This window comes from Stegostoma tigrinum, chromosome 2 (assembly GCF_030684315.1).
Source record: "Stegostoma tigrinum isolate sSteTig4 chromosome 2, sSteTig4.hap1, whole genome shotgun sequence".
NCBI lineage: Eukaryota > Metazoa > Chordata > Chondrichthyes > Orectolobiformes > Stegostomatidae > Stegostoma > Stegostoma tigrinum.
The window spans coordinates 11,972,314-11,988,737 of NC_081355.1; the positions used below are offsets into that span (position 1 = coordinate 11,972,314).

Below are 16,424 nucleotides of genomic sequence, written 5' to 3' on the forward strand. Positions count from 1 at the left end.
AATCAATGTAAATAGCAAGATGGATTTGATTTTCTGTTTTTATTTTTCTCATCTATTTTAGAAAAATCAATATTTTGTAGAAAGCAAAACATCAGAGAGATTTGCTAAAGGGAACAATAATTTTGCTCAAGTATTTAAAAAAGACTGTTAGCTCAAAGAGATAGACAAACAGGGGGCTGGAAGAACACAGCAAGCCAGGCAGCATCTGGAGGAAAGGAGAAGTCAATGTTTTGGGTATTACCCTTCTTCGGGAAGTTGGAAAACCTCTGATCAATGGTCTTAAACTGTCTTTGAGTTCAGATAACAAGCTACCTATTGCTTGCAGACAGGTAACGATTTTGCTCCCGATCCACCCTCCAGGAAAATGACTTCCATTGAACCATTGGGGGAGTCAGTACTCTAGCTATTAATGGGAAATTCAATGTCTCCTTATCAATATCAAAATTTGGCTTGCATTAAAAAAATCTGTTGTTATTCCTTTCATTGAAGTTTGTGAGGTAGTCTTGCTATGTATTTCCCACATTGTAACGGTAACGACATAGCAAAACAGCTATTAACTATCTATGAAAAGGATAGCTAGAAGGGTGAAGATAACTTTAATTGTAAGGTCATCTTCATATTTCAAATTGAAGGCATCTTTTGTACACCCCTCATGTCCTTGCAGGAGGGCAAGTGAGGTGAGTTGCTTTTCAGTCTTGGGAACCTCATAGCTGAGATGAACTGACTTTCTGTAGGCATAACTTTCCTTTTCTATGTATTATGTGGACAGGAAAGATCACTTAGTGACGTCATGATATATATTGTGACAGAATTTTCATATGATTATTTGCTATTTTTACCTAATACATTCCTCATGAAAAATGTTGCAAATTTACATGAATAATGTATAGAAGACATTTTCAGTTTAAGAAGTCATACAGCACAGAAAGCAGCTATTCGGCTTATCTTGAGCGTACTAGCTCTTTTTTAAAAGTTGTCCAATTCAATCCATTATCCCATTACCTTTTTCCAGCCTACAGGCATTTTTAAGTTGAAAGGGATTACTTAAATCTACCTCCTCTAACCTTTTCAGACATTGTGTTCCAGATTTTAAATCCTCATTTCATCTTTATTTTCATTGCCAATTTACGCCTGTCGTTACTGAATGAAGAATTTTTGAAGTTTGGCAATGCTTTTCAGTTTATTGGTTGAGATATCTAAAGATAAATATTTTGTTTGTTTTAATCTAATAGGCTACCCAAGGTCCTTGCGATTCACCAAAACCCAGTATGTTGGACTTTGTCAACAAAGCAAAATGGGAGGCTTGGAATTCACTTGGCAAAACACCCAAGGTAAAAAATGCTTCATTTCTGTCATATGAAGAAGAAAGAACAAAAGAGAAGATCTGGGATAGCATGGAAAGCAAGAAAGATTTAATTATAAACAAAGGGATAATAGCAATAAAATACTAATAGGACAAGTGAAACAAAATGTTTGTCGAGAGAAGTGTATGTAAGAAGCTGAAACATTGCCAACAGCTATTGGTCAAAAAAGGAGCAGATTTTGTAATCTGAAGTTGTTGAATAAAATGTTGAATTCAGAAAACCATGAAATTCCTAAATACCTCGAAACAAATACAACTCACTTACTCTCTAGCATGTTTTCCTTAAATATATTGATTCAGTAGCATTGTAGGATGCCTTCCTCTCTGACACCTCCAAGACCTCAGTTTCTGCAGTTTTTCTCTTCCTAACTTCTAAATCATTCAGGCCTACTTTTCTTCTGTGGAAGGGTCACTGGACACGAAACATTAATTTTCTTCACATATGCTGCCAGACCTGATGAGCTTTTCCATTTTGTTTTCTACTTTTCCTCTGCCTTGAGAGTTTTGATGTCTGCTAAACTGCACTATATCTTTTTTTTTCTCTCTCTCTCTCTCCCTCTCTCTCTCTCTCTCTCTCTCTCCCTCTCCCTCCCTCCCTCCCTCCCCCCCACCCCCACCCCCAGGCTTAATTCAGTTTCTTAGTAACTAGCTAAATATGGCTACATTGTTCCATCATAGAAAAGACATCGTAGTAATGATATTGAAAAATTTGTTATGGAATTGGCAGTGAATGAATCTCTGAACAATGGCTGCCCTTACCTGCTGGAAAAATCAGCATAGAATGAGGAGCAGGACAATATTTTTATTGCCATAACAAATACAAGATTTAAGAGATTGTTATATTTCAGAACTTTTCCTTTAACATAGGGCAAACTTAAGACCCATTCTGAAGTCTGCCTGACACCAGGCCGTGGTGATATGGCTGCTTAAGATTAAAGGGAGGCCTGAGTTATTTTGTTGAGAAGGTTCACAATTGAAGTGAATGGCAGCAGCTCCTGTACTTTGAAGATTATCTGTCATCTTTACTAAGACCCAAGAAGGTGTTGAGAATGTTAGGTTGTAAGCAAGAACCATATGACTCATGTTGCCATTGAAATAGGTTTTGAAAGGTTTCCAAGATAATTTTGCAACAGTCAGACACAGATTCTGCCAAGATCCAAGAGAGAAGGATCAACTAGAGGTCAAAAATCTCCATGGTTCGCTGCCCAGTTATATAGGTAGGATTAAAAAGATAATTGAATTTTGGGAGAATTTGAAATGAGGTTGAAGATCTGCCTAGCTTGTGCTTGAGACAGAATCGCAAGAAAAAACCCTTCACCGTGAAGGACAGTTCTAAGATTAAAGGCTAACAGGCATTGAAAGAAAAGGATTTGAAAGTAAGGGGAAGTGATGGCTAGTGATGGTATTTTCACTAGACTGTTAACACAGAGACCCGTATAATATTCTGGGAACCTGGGTTCAAATCACAGCATAATGAAATGTGAGGCTGGATGAACACAGCAGGCCCAGCAGCATCTCAGGAGCACAAAAGCTGACGTTTCGGGCCTAGACCCTTCATCTCTCTGATGAAGGGTCTAGGCCCGAAACGTCAGCTTTTGTGCTCCTGAGATGCTGCTGGGCCTGCCGTGTTCATCCAGCCTCACATTTCATTATCTTGGATTCTCCAGCATCTGCAGTTCCCATTATCACTGATTCAAATCACAGCATGGTAGTTTGCCCATAGAATCTGGAATCTGGAATGAAGGATCTAATGCTGACCCATGAAACTGCAGTCGATTGTCAAAAAAACTTATCCGATTCATTCATGTCCTTTAGGGAAAATAACTGCCGTCCTTACCGAGTGTTGCCTGCGTGTGACTCCAGACCCACAACAATGTGGTTGAGTCTTAACTGCCCTCTGGGCAGTTAGTGATGAGCAACAAACGTGGGACTGGCCACAACATTTAAATGGATTTTTAAAAAATACTGGGAATTAAGAATCACCTTAAACCAGTGTAAAGTCTATCTGTGAAGTTGACTTCTTTAGTTGTATTAGAAGTAAAAGTGGTAAATTTTGTTCTATAGTATAGTACAAGTTTCCTACAATTGTAAATAGTGCTTTTAGTCTGTTTATTACACTGAAACTCTTATAACATGGAATCTTGTATCATCATTCAGCTATTAACTAGAAGTTAGAACTTATTTTTCATACAAAAGGAATCGGTTTCTGCAGAGATTCCTGCCCAGAAATATTGATTCATGTTTCTGGTTGATTTAATCAACTTGAGAGCTACAGTGTATAACATTTATGCAGGAATATATTGTTTTGACACTTTTGAAATCCATGTCTTCATTGTTAAAAATTTGTACACAATCTGAACGTTCTGCTGCTTACAGCTAACCCTGCCAAGGGATTTGCAGTCATAGCATGTAACCCTTTTCTGTCTTAAGCCACCTTCACACGTTGACTGTAGCTGACCTGCAATGATTTGTGATCTCTATCATTCAACTATGGCTAGGTCAATCCCTCTTTTTGCTGCACTCCACTTTGCCTTCTGCAAGAGACTGTGTTTTAGTTTTTCAATTTTCATCAAATGGATGAAATGCTACACTTTATTTTCTGGATATCACTTTTTGGAGAGATAGTTTTGCTCTTGCAATTTCACATGCCTGTTCATTTGTCAAATGGTCTATATTTCAATAATGCCAAATTTTTCCCACAGATCTTAATGTCTAGGTTCCTACGGGTCAAAAATTGGCAACTTTCAGTCCATGATTGGAGCTTCTGGTTGTGCCACTTAAGTCGGCAAACATCTTTGCATCTGGTCAAAATTTGTTGTATTTTTTTGCAGGTAACTGTGGGTTCATTTGTGACACCTCAGATGTGAGGTATTTGGTTGGCTCTCTCCTTGTTCAGAAGTGGCTGGTGTTGACATTTCATCTGTGGTTCCTTTGTTTTGGCTTGATTGACTGAAATGTTTTGACAATGAAGCAGGAGATTGATGAGACCTTTTGTCCTCTGGCAACTTGTGATCGAACTGTATAGAAATTGTCAGCTGGCATCATGTGATCAACAGCAGTAGTGTTGTCAGTCCAGCAAAATGTCCATTTAAAAACAAAATAAGCAAGAAAATGTACTTGTAAAGAGAAACAAGTTTGGATCTTTCTTTGTGCTTTTCAGGCAAGACAACAGATTTAGATTAGGAACTAGGGGAACATGGACTAAAGATTATGTACGTGATGTACAGAGGGGGAAGTGTCAAAGTACTTCATGTGCAGCAAGTGATGATGACATAGAACTCATTGCCTTCAAGGGGAGTGGAAATGGAGATCATCAATGAATTCAAAATGAAAGAATCTTGAAATAGGAGGGAAATAATCTAGCAGGGGTACAGGAACAGAGCAGGGGAATGGAGCTGATTGGAATGCTGTAGGCAGCCAGCATGAACTCTGGGCTGAACAGCTTACTTCTCTGTTGGAATGAATATATGATTCCAACATTCAGGAAAATGGATTGAATGTAGCATCTTGCAAGTTTTATTTTTATCTTGTTTCGGATTGAGTTTTCTTGGCTTAAACAAATTTTTAATGCAGATAAAACTACTTCTGGCTACTCCTATGGTTATAACTTCTCAGAACTAGAAGCAGGAGTAGGCAACTCAGCCCCTAATGCCTGCTCTGCCATTTGATACAATCATGGCTGAACTTAACTCCACTCAGCTGCGACTCCCTATAACTCTTTTAATCCATTTCTAATTAAAAATCTATTTCTTCCTTAAATTTATTCAGTGCCCCAGTATCCACCAAAATCTGGGGTCATGAATTCAGCAAATTCATAAGCCTGTAAGAGAAATAATTCCTCCAAATCTCTGTTTGAAATCTGCCACTGCTTAGCTCAAATCTATGATCTCTCATTCTAGATCACCCAACAAAGGAAAACGTTTGTTCTATGTCTATTTTGTCAGTCCCCTTCAGCATGATATATACTTCAATTAGGTCTCCTCTCATTCTCCTAAACGTTAACGAGTATAGACCCTAAACTACTCGATCTCTCTTCATAAGACAAATTTTTCGTCGCTGGAAAAGTATTAGCCTTGTCAATCTCCTCCTGAACTGCCTGAATGCCTTTCTCAAGTGAGGGCACCCGATACTGTACATAGTACTCCAGATGCTGTCTCAACAATGCCTTGTACAATTGCAACAACACTTCTGTACCTTTATACTCCTTTCCTTTAGCAATAAATGCTAAAATTGTACTTGCCTTCCTTATTACCTGGTGCACCTGCATTTCAGCTTTGTCTGATTCATGCATGAGGACACTCGGATCCCTCTATACCAAAGCATTTTTCAGTTTCTCTCCATTTAAGTAATAATTTGCTTTTTTATTCTTGTGACTAAAGTTCATAAACCTGACACTTATCCACATTAAACTCATCAACCAAATTTTGGTCCATTCACCTAACTTATCCATATTCACTTGTAAATTTCTGATGTTTTCATTGCAACTTATTTTCCCACCTATTTTAGTTAATATCATCTGCAAATTCTGGCTATAATAGATTCTATCCCAGTATCCAAGTGCTTAAAATAGACTGTTAATAGTTAGTGCCCAAAGTCCAAACCCTGTAGCGCCGGACTATTTACAGTTTGCCAAATAGAAAAGTAAAACATTTATCTTGACTCTCAGCTTTGACATCACATCTATGATCTTCTGTTCTAATTTGTCCTAAATAGTGAAAATTTTCTACTTGTTCCAGTGTGATATCATCCATTCTAATCTTCAGGCTAGTTTATTTTAATGTCTGCAATGTCCTTCCAACTGTCATTCTTTTAGTCATTTTGTTCTTCATAATCTTTATCCTAACTTGATCCATAATATTTTGTAGACCCTATTCTGAATCTGCAAGTAATACTTTGCTGTCAGTGAACTGCAAGTTTGTAATGCTATTTCCTCCAATTTTTATCTGTAGAAGCACATCTAATTCTCTGCTCATCTGTTCTTTGCAAGGATTGCATAAATTTGTTGACATGCACAGCCTTATTGTACTCCTCTCTTCAACTGAAATGTATTCGATTGAACCTCTTCTAGGTTAATGCTTGCTATTTCGTTCCGGCTAAGACTGTATAAGCCTCATCTTCACTGTTAATGTTGTATTTCAGCAACACATCTATTAGCTTTTGGTGATAAATGCAACCAAATGCCTTTCCATGTCTAGGAAGCATATGCAAACATATGGTTCACTGCGGTGTGACTGTTTGTAATTACTTCTAGATATATATATTAAACAATGTTCATTAGTTAAATGTCTAACTTCAGCTCTAAATCCAGACTGTGTTTCACCAATTTCTGCTTCAAGTGTGTGATTACTTCTTTCTACTATGATTTTCAAGATAATTTTAATGAGTTGACTCATTAAGCTTCTGGTTCTAAATAATTGCTATTCTCTTCTATTGTTTTAGGTTTCATAGGCAACAAACATACAATGAATGCCTCTTGTCACTTAGAATGTATCCTTTGATATATATTTGATCACAAATTTCAGTTACTTCAAATTCTGTTTCTCTAAGGGCTTTTAGATATTTGGTTGTTACTTTTCATATGGGTGTCACTGACTAGACCAGCATTTAGTGTCACCTTTTGTTTAGTGTTTAATTATGCAGAGGGCAGTTAAGTGTTGAGCACATTGCCTTGTGGTCAGAAGTCACCTGATTTCTTTCCAGGCCATCTTTGAACTGGTTGGATTTTTCTGACAATCGATAGTGGTTACATGGCCACAATTAGGTCAGCTCTCTATTTGAGATTTTTTCTTTAAATTAAATTCTGATTTCATTATCTACCACAGTGGGAATTAAACCCATGTCCCCAAAACTTTTCTTGGTTCTGAATTACTAACGCAGTGCCTTTACCACTACACCACTGCCTTCATTCATCTATGGCTGAGGCTTTTTCAATATTTAACAATTTCAAAGCATTCTTTACATCTGGTATCATAATGCTTGGTCCATTGATTCCTGCTATATCTTGAGGAATCCCTTGATTTGGATCATTGCATATGTCAATATACATCTCTTTCAAACAATATTTTACCATCTTTTACTTTCATATATTGATATCCCTTTCTTTCTATCTGTCAGAGACCTAACCTTCTTGTACATGACTCTTACTTTGTGATTTCTTTCCAACGCCAATACTTCATTACATATCTCATCAGTAATGGGGAACTAGAAATAATTGTTCTAGATCAAATATTACGACCCTTACTTTTCCGATTTATATATTAATGACCTCAGTAATGGTGTGCAAAGTGACAATTTCAAAGTTTGCAGACGATAAAAAAAATTTGGAAGCATTATAAACTATCGGGGGACGGTGCAGAACTTTAAAAAAGATGTTGACAAGTTGATGGTGTGGATGGATAGGTGGAAATGAGATTCAATGTAGAGGAGTGTAAGGTGATGGATTTTAATAGGAAGAATATGGACAGACAGTATAACAGAAGGGGCACAATTGAAAGGAGGTGCAGGGGCAGAGGAGCCTGGATTTTTATGTGCATTGATCATTGAATATGGCAGACAGTTGGACAGGGCAGTTAATCAAGCATGTAGTATCCTGTAATAGGGGCATGGTGTACAAGAGTAGCTGATTCAGAATTTGTCTAAGACACTTGTCAAGCCTTACTTGGGGTATTGTACTCATTTTGGAGTGCCTCATGATAGGAAGGTTGTGAACACATTGGAGAGTGTGGAAGAGATTTACAAGAATGGTTCCAGGAATGAGAAACATTATGTTTTGAGGATACATTAGAGGAGTTTGGGACTGTTCATCTTGAAGAGAAGAAGGCTAAGGGGAGATCAGTTATAAATTTTCAAAATCACAAGGGAGCCAGACAGAGTAGATAGGGAGGAACTGTTCCCACTCATAAAGGGATCAAGAACAAGGAGGCACAGAATTAAAGTAATTTGCAAAAGCAGAAAATGCGTGATGAAAAACATACACAAATAGTTTGGGTCTCGGATGCATTTCTTGGAAATGTGTTGGAGGCAGGTTAAGTTCGGGTTTTCAAGAGGGCATTGGATAATTATTTGAACAAAACCTAGGTGCAAGGATATTGGGAAAAGGTAGGAGAACAGCACTAATTCATAACACTCATTTGGAGAGCTGGTACAGATGCAATGACCACTGTGTTCTATGAAAATAATATTCTGGACAAATACTGACTAATTTTTGTTTTCGAAATTTGTAGGAGGAAGCCCGACAAAAATATGTTGACCTCGTAGAAACATTGGTTTCTGCTGAAATCCCCACCCAAAGTGAAGCAACGACCACAAGAGATGTAAAGTCATCATTCCAGACAATAAATGTCACAAGTGAAAACAACATCACCACTATTTTCCTAAACAGACCAGCTAAAAAAAATGCTATTTCATTACTGGTAAGAATAACAATGTATTAACTAAATGTTATATCACTGTTTTCATCCATTCTTACATGAATTAATATCTGGTATTGCACAAAGTCAGTAAATATTAATGAAATTTATATTAGAAGTTTCAGTATATTTAACCGTTTGCAGAATTCCATGTCTGTACTCCAGTCCAATTTTGGATCCTGCCACAGAACTTGATCTGAACAAAATCAGAAAATACACACTAAATGATGGTGACTGTTCTGAACTATGCCTCCGCACCTACCTCTAACTAATTGCACTCTCAAATACCTCTGACTAAACCATCCCCCAAAGCCTGTCCTTTGTTGGCCAATTGGCCCTTGTCAGATTCCATTCCTATTCAACCGGTCTTACCCAGAATACCATCTTCAATATTTCTTTTCCCTTTCTTGCGCAGTTACCTCTGTTATTCTCCAGAGATCTATCTGCAGCCGTACCTATTTCCTATCCTCTTTCTGCCCTTTGGCAATATCATGCAATTTCAGATTCTGTATTTAGGCTGCTGACACACAGAACTCTATCACCACTACCACTTTCAAATTCTCCACTCCCTTTAATTTGTTACATTAGGGAGAGGTGATGGCTTAGATATTGTTCAGATCTTTTGCATTTGGACATGTCCAAGGAGTTGCAAATTGTGCTGAATATTGTGCAATAAATTGCAATAATTCACACTTCTGACTTTATAATGGAGAGAGGCCATTGATGAAGCAACTGAGGATAGTTAGGCCTAGGACACTATCCTAAGAAACACCTGCAGAGATGTTCTGAAGCCAAGATGGCTGATTTTGAACTGTCACAACTATCTTCCTATGTGGCTGAATGACTCCAACTAGTGCCCCCTGATACCCATTAATTCCAGTTTTGCTAGGGCTACTTGATGCCACGCTCAGTCAAATATGGCCGTGATATCAAAAGCAGTCACTTTCACCTCACCTCTGGAATTCAGCACTTCTGTCCATGTTTGAACCAATGGCGTAATGCAGTCAGGAACTGAGTTAACAAGATGTAGATCTGGATGAACACAGCAGGCCAAGCAGCAACAGAGGAGCAGGAAAGCTGACGTTTCGGGCCTAGACCCTTCAGGCCCAAAACGCCAGCTTTCCTGCTCCTCTGATGCTGCTTGGCCAGCTGTGTTCATCCAGCTCCACACCTTGTTGTCTCAGATTCTCCAGCATCGGCAGTTCCTACTATCTCAGGAACTGAGTTGCCCTGTTGGAATCCAAAATGGGGGTCACTGCGCAGGTTATTGCTGATGGGGTGTTGCTTGATACTACTGTTGCTGATGCCTTCTATTACTTTACTGATTGCACGCAGACTGTTGGGGTGGTAATTGGCTGAATTGGATTTGTCCTGTTTTTAGTGCACAGGACATTGCTAGGTAATTTTTCACTTCATCGCGCAGATGCTAGTGTTGTAACTGGACTGGACGAGTTTGGTTAGGGGAGCAGTAAGTTCTGGAGCAAAATCTTCAGTACTGTTTCCAGAAGGTTGTCAGGGTCCACAGCCTTTGCAATGCCTCCATCCATTTCTTGACATCATCAGGAGTTTGATAGCTTGACAATGTTGATACTTCATTTTTAAGTATGCTTGGTGTTGTGCCTGGCATGCCCTCTGTTGAACTATTTGAGGCTGAGCCAGACTTCTCTTCATGTACAACCCCATATCCTCTCCATCTCCTTATCTCTGCCCTACCTCAGCTAATCTACTTCTGAAAATCCTATCCCTAATTATTGCTGTGAAGGTAGCTGTGAGTTGTTATCTTTAACCACTGCACTGTTGCTGCACTTCCATGCTGTTCCAAACTTTTGACAACAATGAATGAACAGCAATATTGTTCGAAATAGGATGGTGAACACCTTAAAGGGGAACTTGTAGATGGTGATGTTCCTATATATTTTGCCATCCTTTTTCATCTAGTTAGTAGAAGTTGCAGATTTTGAAGGTCCATTCAAAGGGGTCTCGGTGAGTTCTATACTGGATCTTGCAAGTGGTACTTACTGCTGCCACAGTATTCCACTAGTGAAAGAGTGAATTTTTAAGATGACGGTTGAGCTACTTTGTCCAGGGTAGTGTCATGTGTTTTGAAGCTGCACTCATCCACCTAAAGATGGTTAGACCTCGACTACTACCACAGATAATCCCTGTGTGTGAGGTAGGCTGCCAACCATTGGAGAGTTTTCACCCAATTTTCATTTACTTCATTGCTATGCCTTCATAATGCAGGTTGGAGAATTGATCACATGGTTCAAAGAAGCTAAGAACAATACCCAAGCACATTATACAACTAGGGCTATGGATAGCGCTCTAAATAGGGTCAGGTGATGTAGTAATCTAAAAACAAAACACAAGGCAAAGAACCATGTGTATATTTGGTTAAAAAACAACAGCAGAGTGGGATTGCAAAGGATAGAGACATTAACAGTGATAGTGCTTCAATGAATAAAGTCTGTTCAAAGGATGGTGGGAAAAGACTCCTTATCTGAATGTGCAAAGCACTTGAGTTTGGATGAACAAGTAGCACATATAGAGAAGTGATTTAAATCATAGCTCCTTCACGGGAACATGATTTACAGTGACAGAAATCAGGAAATGAATATTACAGCTTTAAGATATGCTAAGGAAACAGAATGTGGAAAAGGATGGCACACGGACAGCAATGACAAAGTACCTTGGTTCACAAGATCATGAATTAGAATCAATATGATTAGGATTTATCCCACACTAATAACTTCTAAGGTAGGTGACAGCCCCCACTAATCCTGAATAGTTGTTATAGTGTTGGACAAGACAATTCAGTATTAAGTAATTAAAAATATTTAGTAAAAACAATGTAATGTTTATGGGGCTGTTTAATTCTCACATGGGCTAGACAAATTAAGTTGGCAAGGAAAATATGGAAGATCAATTTGTAGAACCCCTGTGCAATAGTTTCCCATGGAACTAACTAGTGATAAAGCTACTTTATGTCTAGTGTTATGCAGTAAGATAGGTCAAATGAGTAATCTCATAGTTAAATGTTGAAAGTTTATCTGGGAAATATAATCCTAACCAATTTGCATCCCTTATTGAATTTAAAAGTAACAATTTAGCACCAAACATTAGTCTTGAAACTAATCCACAGATTTGGTTTTGTTTAGGAGGTTGGAACTGTTAACAGTTGGTTGGATGAATTAACTAAAAAGTGACAATGGTTACTAATCATTGGGGGATCTATAAAAAAATGATTTAGAATGTTCACGACAAACATATTCTGTTAAAAACTGAACCTTTGCAGAAAAGAGTGATCTATGCTTTATGAATAAAGTCAAAGATAGTATAGGAATAAATGAAGAGGTTATTAATTTTGCAAAGAACAACATGAAACCTGAGAATCAAAAGTGTTTTAGAAACCAGGAAAGGGTGAGCAATAAGGAAAATAGAATGAGAGTAGCCATGAATATAAAATAGATTGGGAAAGCTTTTACAAATATATATGAAAGAAGAGTAATATACATGAAAGAGGAGTGTAGTTAAATAAAAGTTGATCTCTTAGAGGCAGAAATAGAAGAAATTATTGTGGGGAAGTGAAACTGATATTTTGTGTTTGCCTTCATAATTGAAAACACAAATAGATGGAATCTAATAGGAATCTGAGCAACATGCCTGCCAAGGCGAGATTGGTGGCAGTGACTGGTGAGGCCAATCTTGATGCTAGGAGCATCTCATTCCCTATTTTCATGCTTTTGACAAGCAGTGTGGCAAGTTTCTTGCTAGATCATGGTGAGTTGCCAATTTATGCTTGTTAAACACAATAATAATGGCTAAACTCAACTGATTACTATCCAGCTTCCTATCTTACCAAGAATGCCAAACAAGACAGATGTTGAGAAAATGCACCATGAAAATCAGAACAGGTACCTTATGAAATAGACTCATAGTGGACTCAAAATGTTAACTATGTTTTCTTTCCACACATGTTGCCAGATCTGAGTTTTTACAGAGCTTTTTAAATTTTAAAGTTGAAGCATTTGGAGTATTTTGCTTCTGTCTTCAGGGAAATGCTGGAACCTATTATTGAGGTAGCCTTAACAATGCACTTGAAATGAACAGAAAAACAAAAACTTGACTTTACTAAGGGGAAATAATGGACAATATTTTATGGCCCTGGGTAGGTTGAATTAGAGAAAGAATTATGTAAAATTGGGCGGCATGCAATAGTTGCAGTTTCCAGGGCCCCATGCCATCGATATATTTGAGAAACATGAGGAGCCCCACAAACCTGCAGGTCAGTTGAGGCCCTTAAATGATCAGTGAATGGTTTTTGGAGGTTTTGGGACTTTAGTGGTGGCCTTTCCCCATCTTGAGTAAGTAGGTTGCCTGGCAGCTTTTGTTGCTTGGGCTGCTTTGTCCATTGGAAGCACATTCCCAAAAATTGAATTAGCTTTATTGTCACATGCATTCAAATGAGTGCAGTGAAAAGTTTACAATATTGCTGCTTATGGCGTCATCTCAGGCACAAGATACCTTGTCCTTGTAAAGGTGTGGAATAATAAATGAAAGCATAAGAATAAAAAGGGAAAAAAAGTACTTGATTTACAATCCTTTCACCCCAGTCCATGCCAGCACCTAGCCTCTAGACAGCACCAAGCCAAGTCTCCAGACCGTGCCATGCTTCAAAACTCGAGGCCTCACATCCTCGCACCGGCCTCTGGTCCAGGACCTGACCCCCCACGCTGGCTTCCGGTCTAGGACTTGCCTCCATGTGACGGCCTCCAGTCCAGGACTCGCCTACCTACGACAGGCTCCAGTTTTGGAGTAGCCTCCTCCATTCCTTTCTGAGTAAGTGTAAAAAGTTTAAAAAGAACAGGCAGAAAAGAGGAGCTCTGCTTGGAGCAGCCTACTGTACCATCATCTGAGGTTTTCACATCTCAAGGTTTCCCCATAGGCCTTATCTACCCAGCCCTCCAACCTGCTTTGTGGGGCTTGTCAGCCAGTTGCTGGCAATGTCCCTAACCCCACTTATCTTTGCATATTATTAATTACCATTGAAGGCTGAATATAGTCCAATCAGTAGCCACTGCCATAGAATACTTATTCAAAGAATGGAACTTGTGAATGTTGATATTCAGAAATATTTTGATGTACTTGTGCAATGAGCATAATGTTTTCATACAGTTACAGTAATCAGATGGAAAGGCAAATGCATATTAGCAAAGGGATTAGAATACAGACTAAAGAAGACTTGCTCCAATTGTACAAGAATTTTTTGAGACCACACCTGGAGTATTATGTGTAGTTTTGGCCTTGGGATTTCATGAGGATTTACTTGCTTTGATGGACTTGCTTGGGAGATAGAATGGCAAAGGTTAGTTAAATTGGTCCCTGAGTTGAGAAGTTCGACCTAAGAAGAGAGATAAATTGCACACATACTCTGTGGTGTTAAGAGGAATGAAATGTGATCTCATTCTCATCTAAACATTCAAGAGTCTGAGGTGCTCATCACTGAGGTTGGTCCACGAGAGGATAAGTCTTAGGATAAAGGGTCAGTTATTCAGGACATCTATAAGGAAAACATCGAGTTGTGAAATGATTGAGTGAAGGGTCAGAAAGTTGTCTAGATGAAGAAACAAGAGAATAGATTTATGAAAATTAGCAAGAATAACTACGAGGGAAAATAAGCAGACACTATTTTTTTAATGCAGCAAATTGTTTCGAATCATTGGTGGGGGTTGTTGCCAGGACAGATGCAGGTTCAAGGGGCCAGGTTGGAGTGTTGTTGGGAGGAAGGGTAGTAAAAAGGCTCCCTTCTCCAATATGCCCAACACCCCAGCACACAGCTAAAGCTTACAAGCTTTCTACATGGTGTGGACACCACCACCCCCAACCCACATCCCCCACCACAGGTAAAATACCGTCAGCACTAGGGTGTTGGCATGAATTAACCATTTTCTGAGGTCAGGCAGACCACTTAATGCTTTCCCTACCCTGTGTAGAGTTCAGATGTATCAGCAGCAGGCAATAAGCAATGGGAACGTCAGCACTCTTATTTACATGCTAACACCACCCCACTCCCTCTAGCATTTCCGTGCCAGCACCATCCCACCCTCCGCCCAACCATTAACTGGTTCATGGTAGGTGGGCCCCTTTTGCTTAAATTCAAGAGATGAGCATGGTTAAGCTCTTATAATCTCCAGACCAATCAGTGCACCACTTGCAAGTGTGGAAATAATTTGGATTTAATAAGTAATGTCTCTAAAGGAACTTCATAAAAGGAAAAGGAGTAATTAGGAAACAGCAGAACTGCACTTAGAGATAAGATTTGTGGTAGCTTTAGAAAGATTAGTCTAGTGGATTCACTTTAGAAATCTTATTTGTTAGTCCAGGATTACTGATACTTCAGGATACCAATTCAAAACACTGAAAAATACTTTGAGGGATTTCATAGCGGATTCGTATCAGATTCTTACTTTGTTTAAAACCTGATTTCTCATTGATAGCTTTCTCTCTCTTGCTTATTGATTTTGAAATATTACTAAAGAGAAAGAAACCCACCAGCCACATGATAAAGTAATAGCATATTTGCTCTTCTATGATTGCTGTGTATTTTGGTCAGGCATAATATGAAACCATATATGCCCTGAACTGGATTTTACAGGACACTGTGTTTACTGGCTAAAAACTCAGATGGGGGAGCCTGCCAACATTCCCGACTTCTGCCTTGCGCAAATTTAATGCTGGAAGAATTACTTGCTTCAAGGTGAGTCTTCTTTCCTCCTTTCGTAAGAAGTCCCACCTTAAGATTCTGTCAGATGGCTAGCAGCCAGTGTTGGGACTATAATCAGTCCCAGCTTTAAGGAGATGACCAGACTGATATCTGGCCTAAGTTTGGGTGTTGTGACAATGGTTGGGGAAGCATAAGGGCCAGGTTCAGCAGGCCACATGGAAAAAGATAAAGAAAATGTGCCCTACTTGTCTAAAGCTGCTGGGGCGAGCAGAAAATGTGGGCCTCCTCTTGGTAAAATAATGGTCACTTAACACCATCTTTAAGCATAAGGGCAGATGGATCACTGGATGTCTATCCAGTCTCCTGTAAATTTTGAGAGAGATCAAATGTAAGGTCGGAAAGCAATCTGCTGGATGTTATGTGATCACTTCCTCTCCCCTCCTAACTGACCTTCAACCCCACTGGCAGGGAGTGTGAAATCCTCTTAATTCATATTACAAATCAAATAAGGCGAATTAATAACCTGAGTATGCATCTTAAACATTATAAATTTCACAAGAATTTTTCTTTTGTTCCTCTGTGTACAAACAGTAACATGAAAAACTTATTTCTAAAGATGCTTGCTGAAAGAATGGACAGAATAAATCCCTAAGGTCTTTGTGTCTGTTTGAAAAATCCAATCTTTGCAACACCTTTTCTTAATATACATTTTTCAAGGGAAAAGCATGTGATCTATCTTTGAAAACACATGTTTTCAATGGGTTGAGTTTATAAATAATAGTAGCCAGAGATTTGAGTTTACCAGGTAATTTCTTGAACATGCAATCTCATTGGTTAAAAACTGAACTGACATTTCTGATGTATGGTTTAAATTGTTCACTGATAAATGAATTAATTCAGATTTAATTTCACATAATATTTCATTTTT

At 38.6% G+C, this 16,424-nt stretch overlaps 1 protein-coding gene across 2 annotated transcripts in view; it reads left to right on the forward strand.

Annotated features, from left to right (window-relative positions):
• eci2 (enoyl-CoA delta isomerase 2) overlaps positions 1-16,424 on the forward strand; it is a 158,389-nt gene that overhangs the window by 99,992 nt on the left and 41,973 nt on the right. For both annotated transcript variants that reach the window (XM_048555279.2, XM_048555269.2), the window contains exons 3-4: positions 1,233-1,331; positions 8,587-8,775. In XM_048555279.2, the coding sequence (XP_048411236.1) occupies positions 1,233-1,331; positions 8,587-8,775 (288 nt within the window). The remainder of the gene's footprint in view (positions 1-1,232; positions 1,332-8,586; positions 8,776-16,424) is intronic.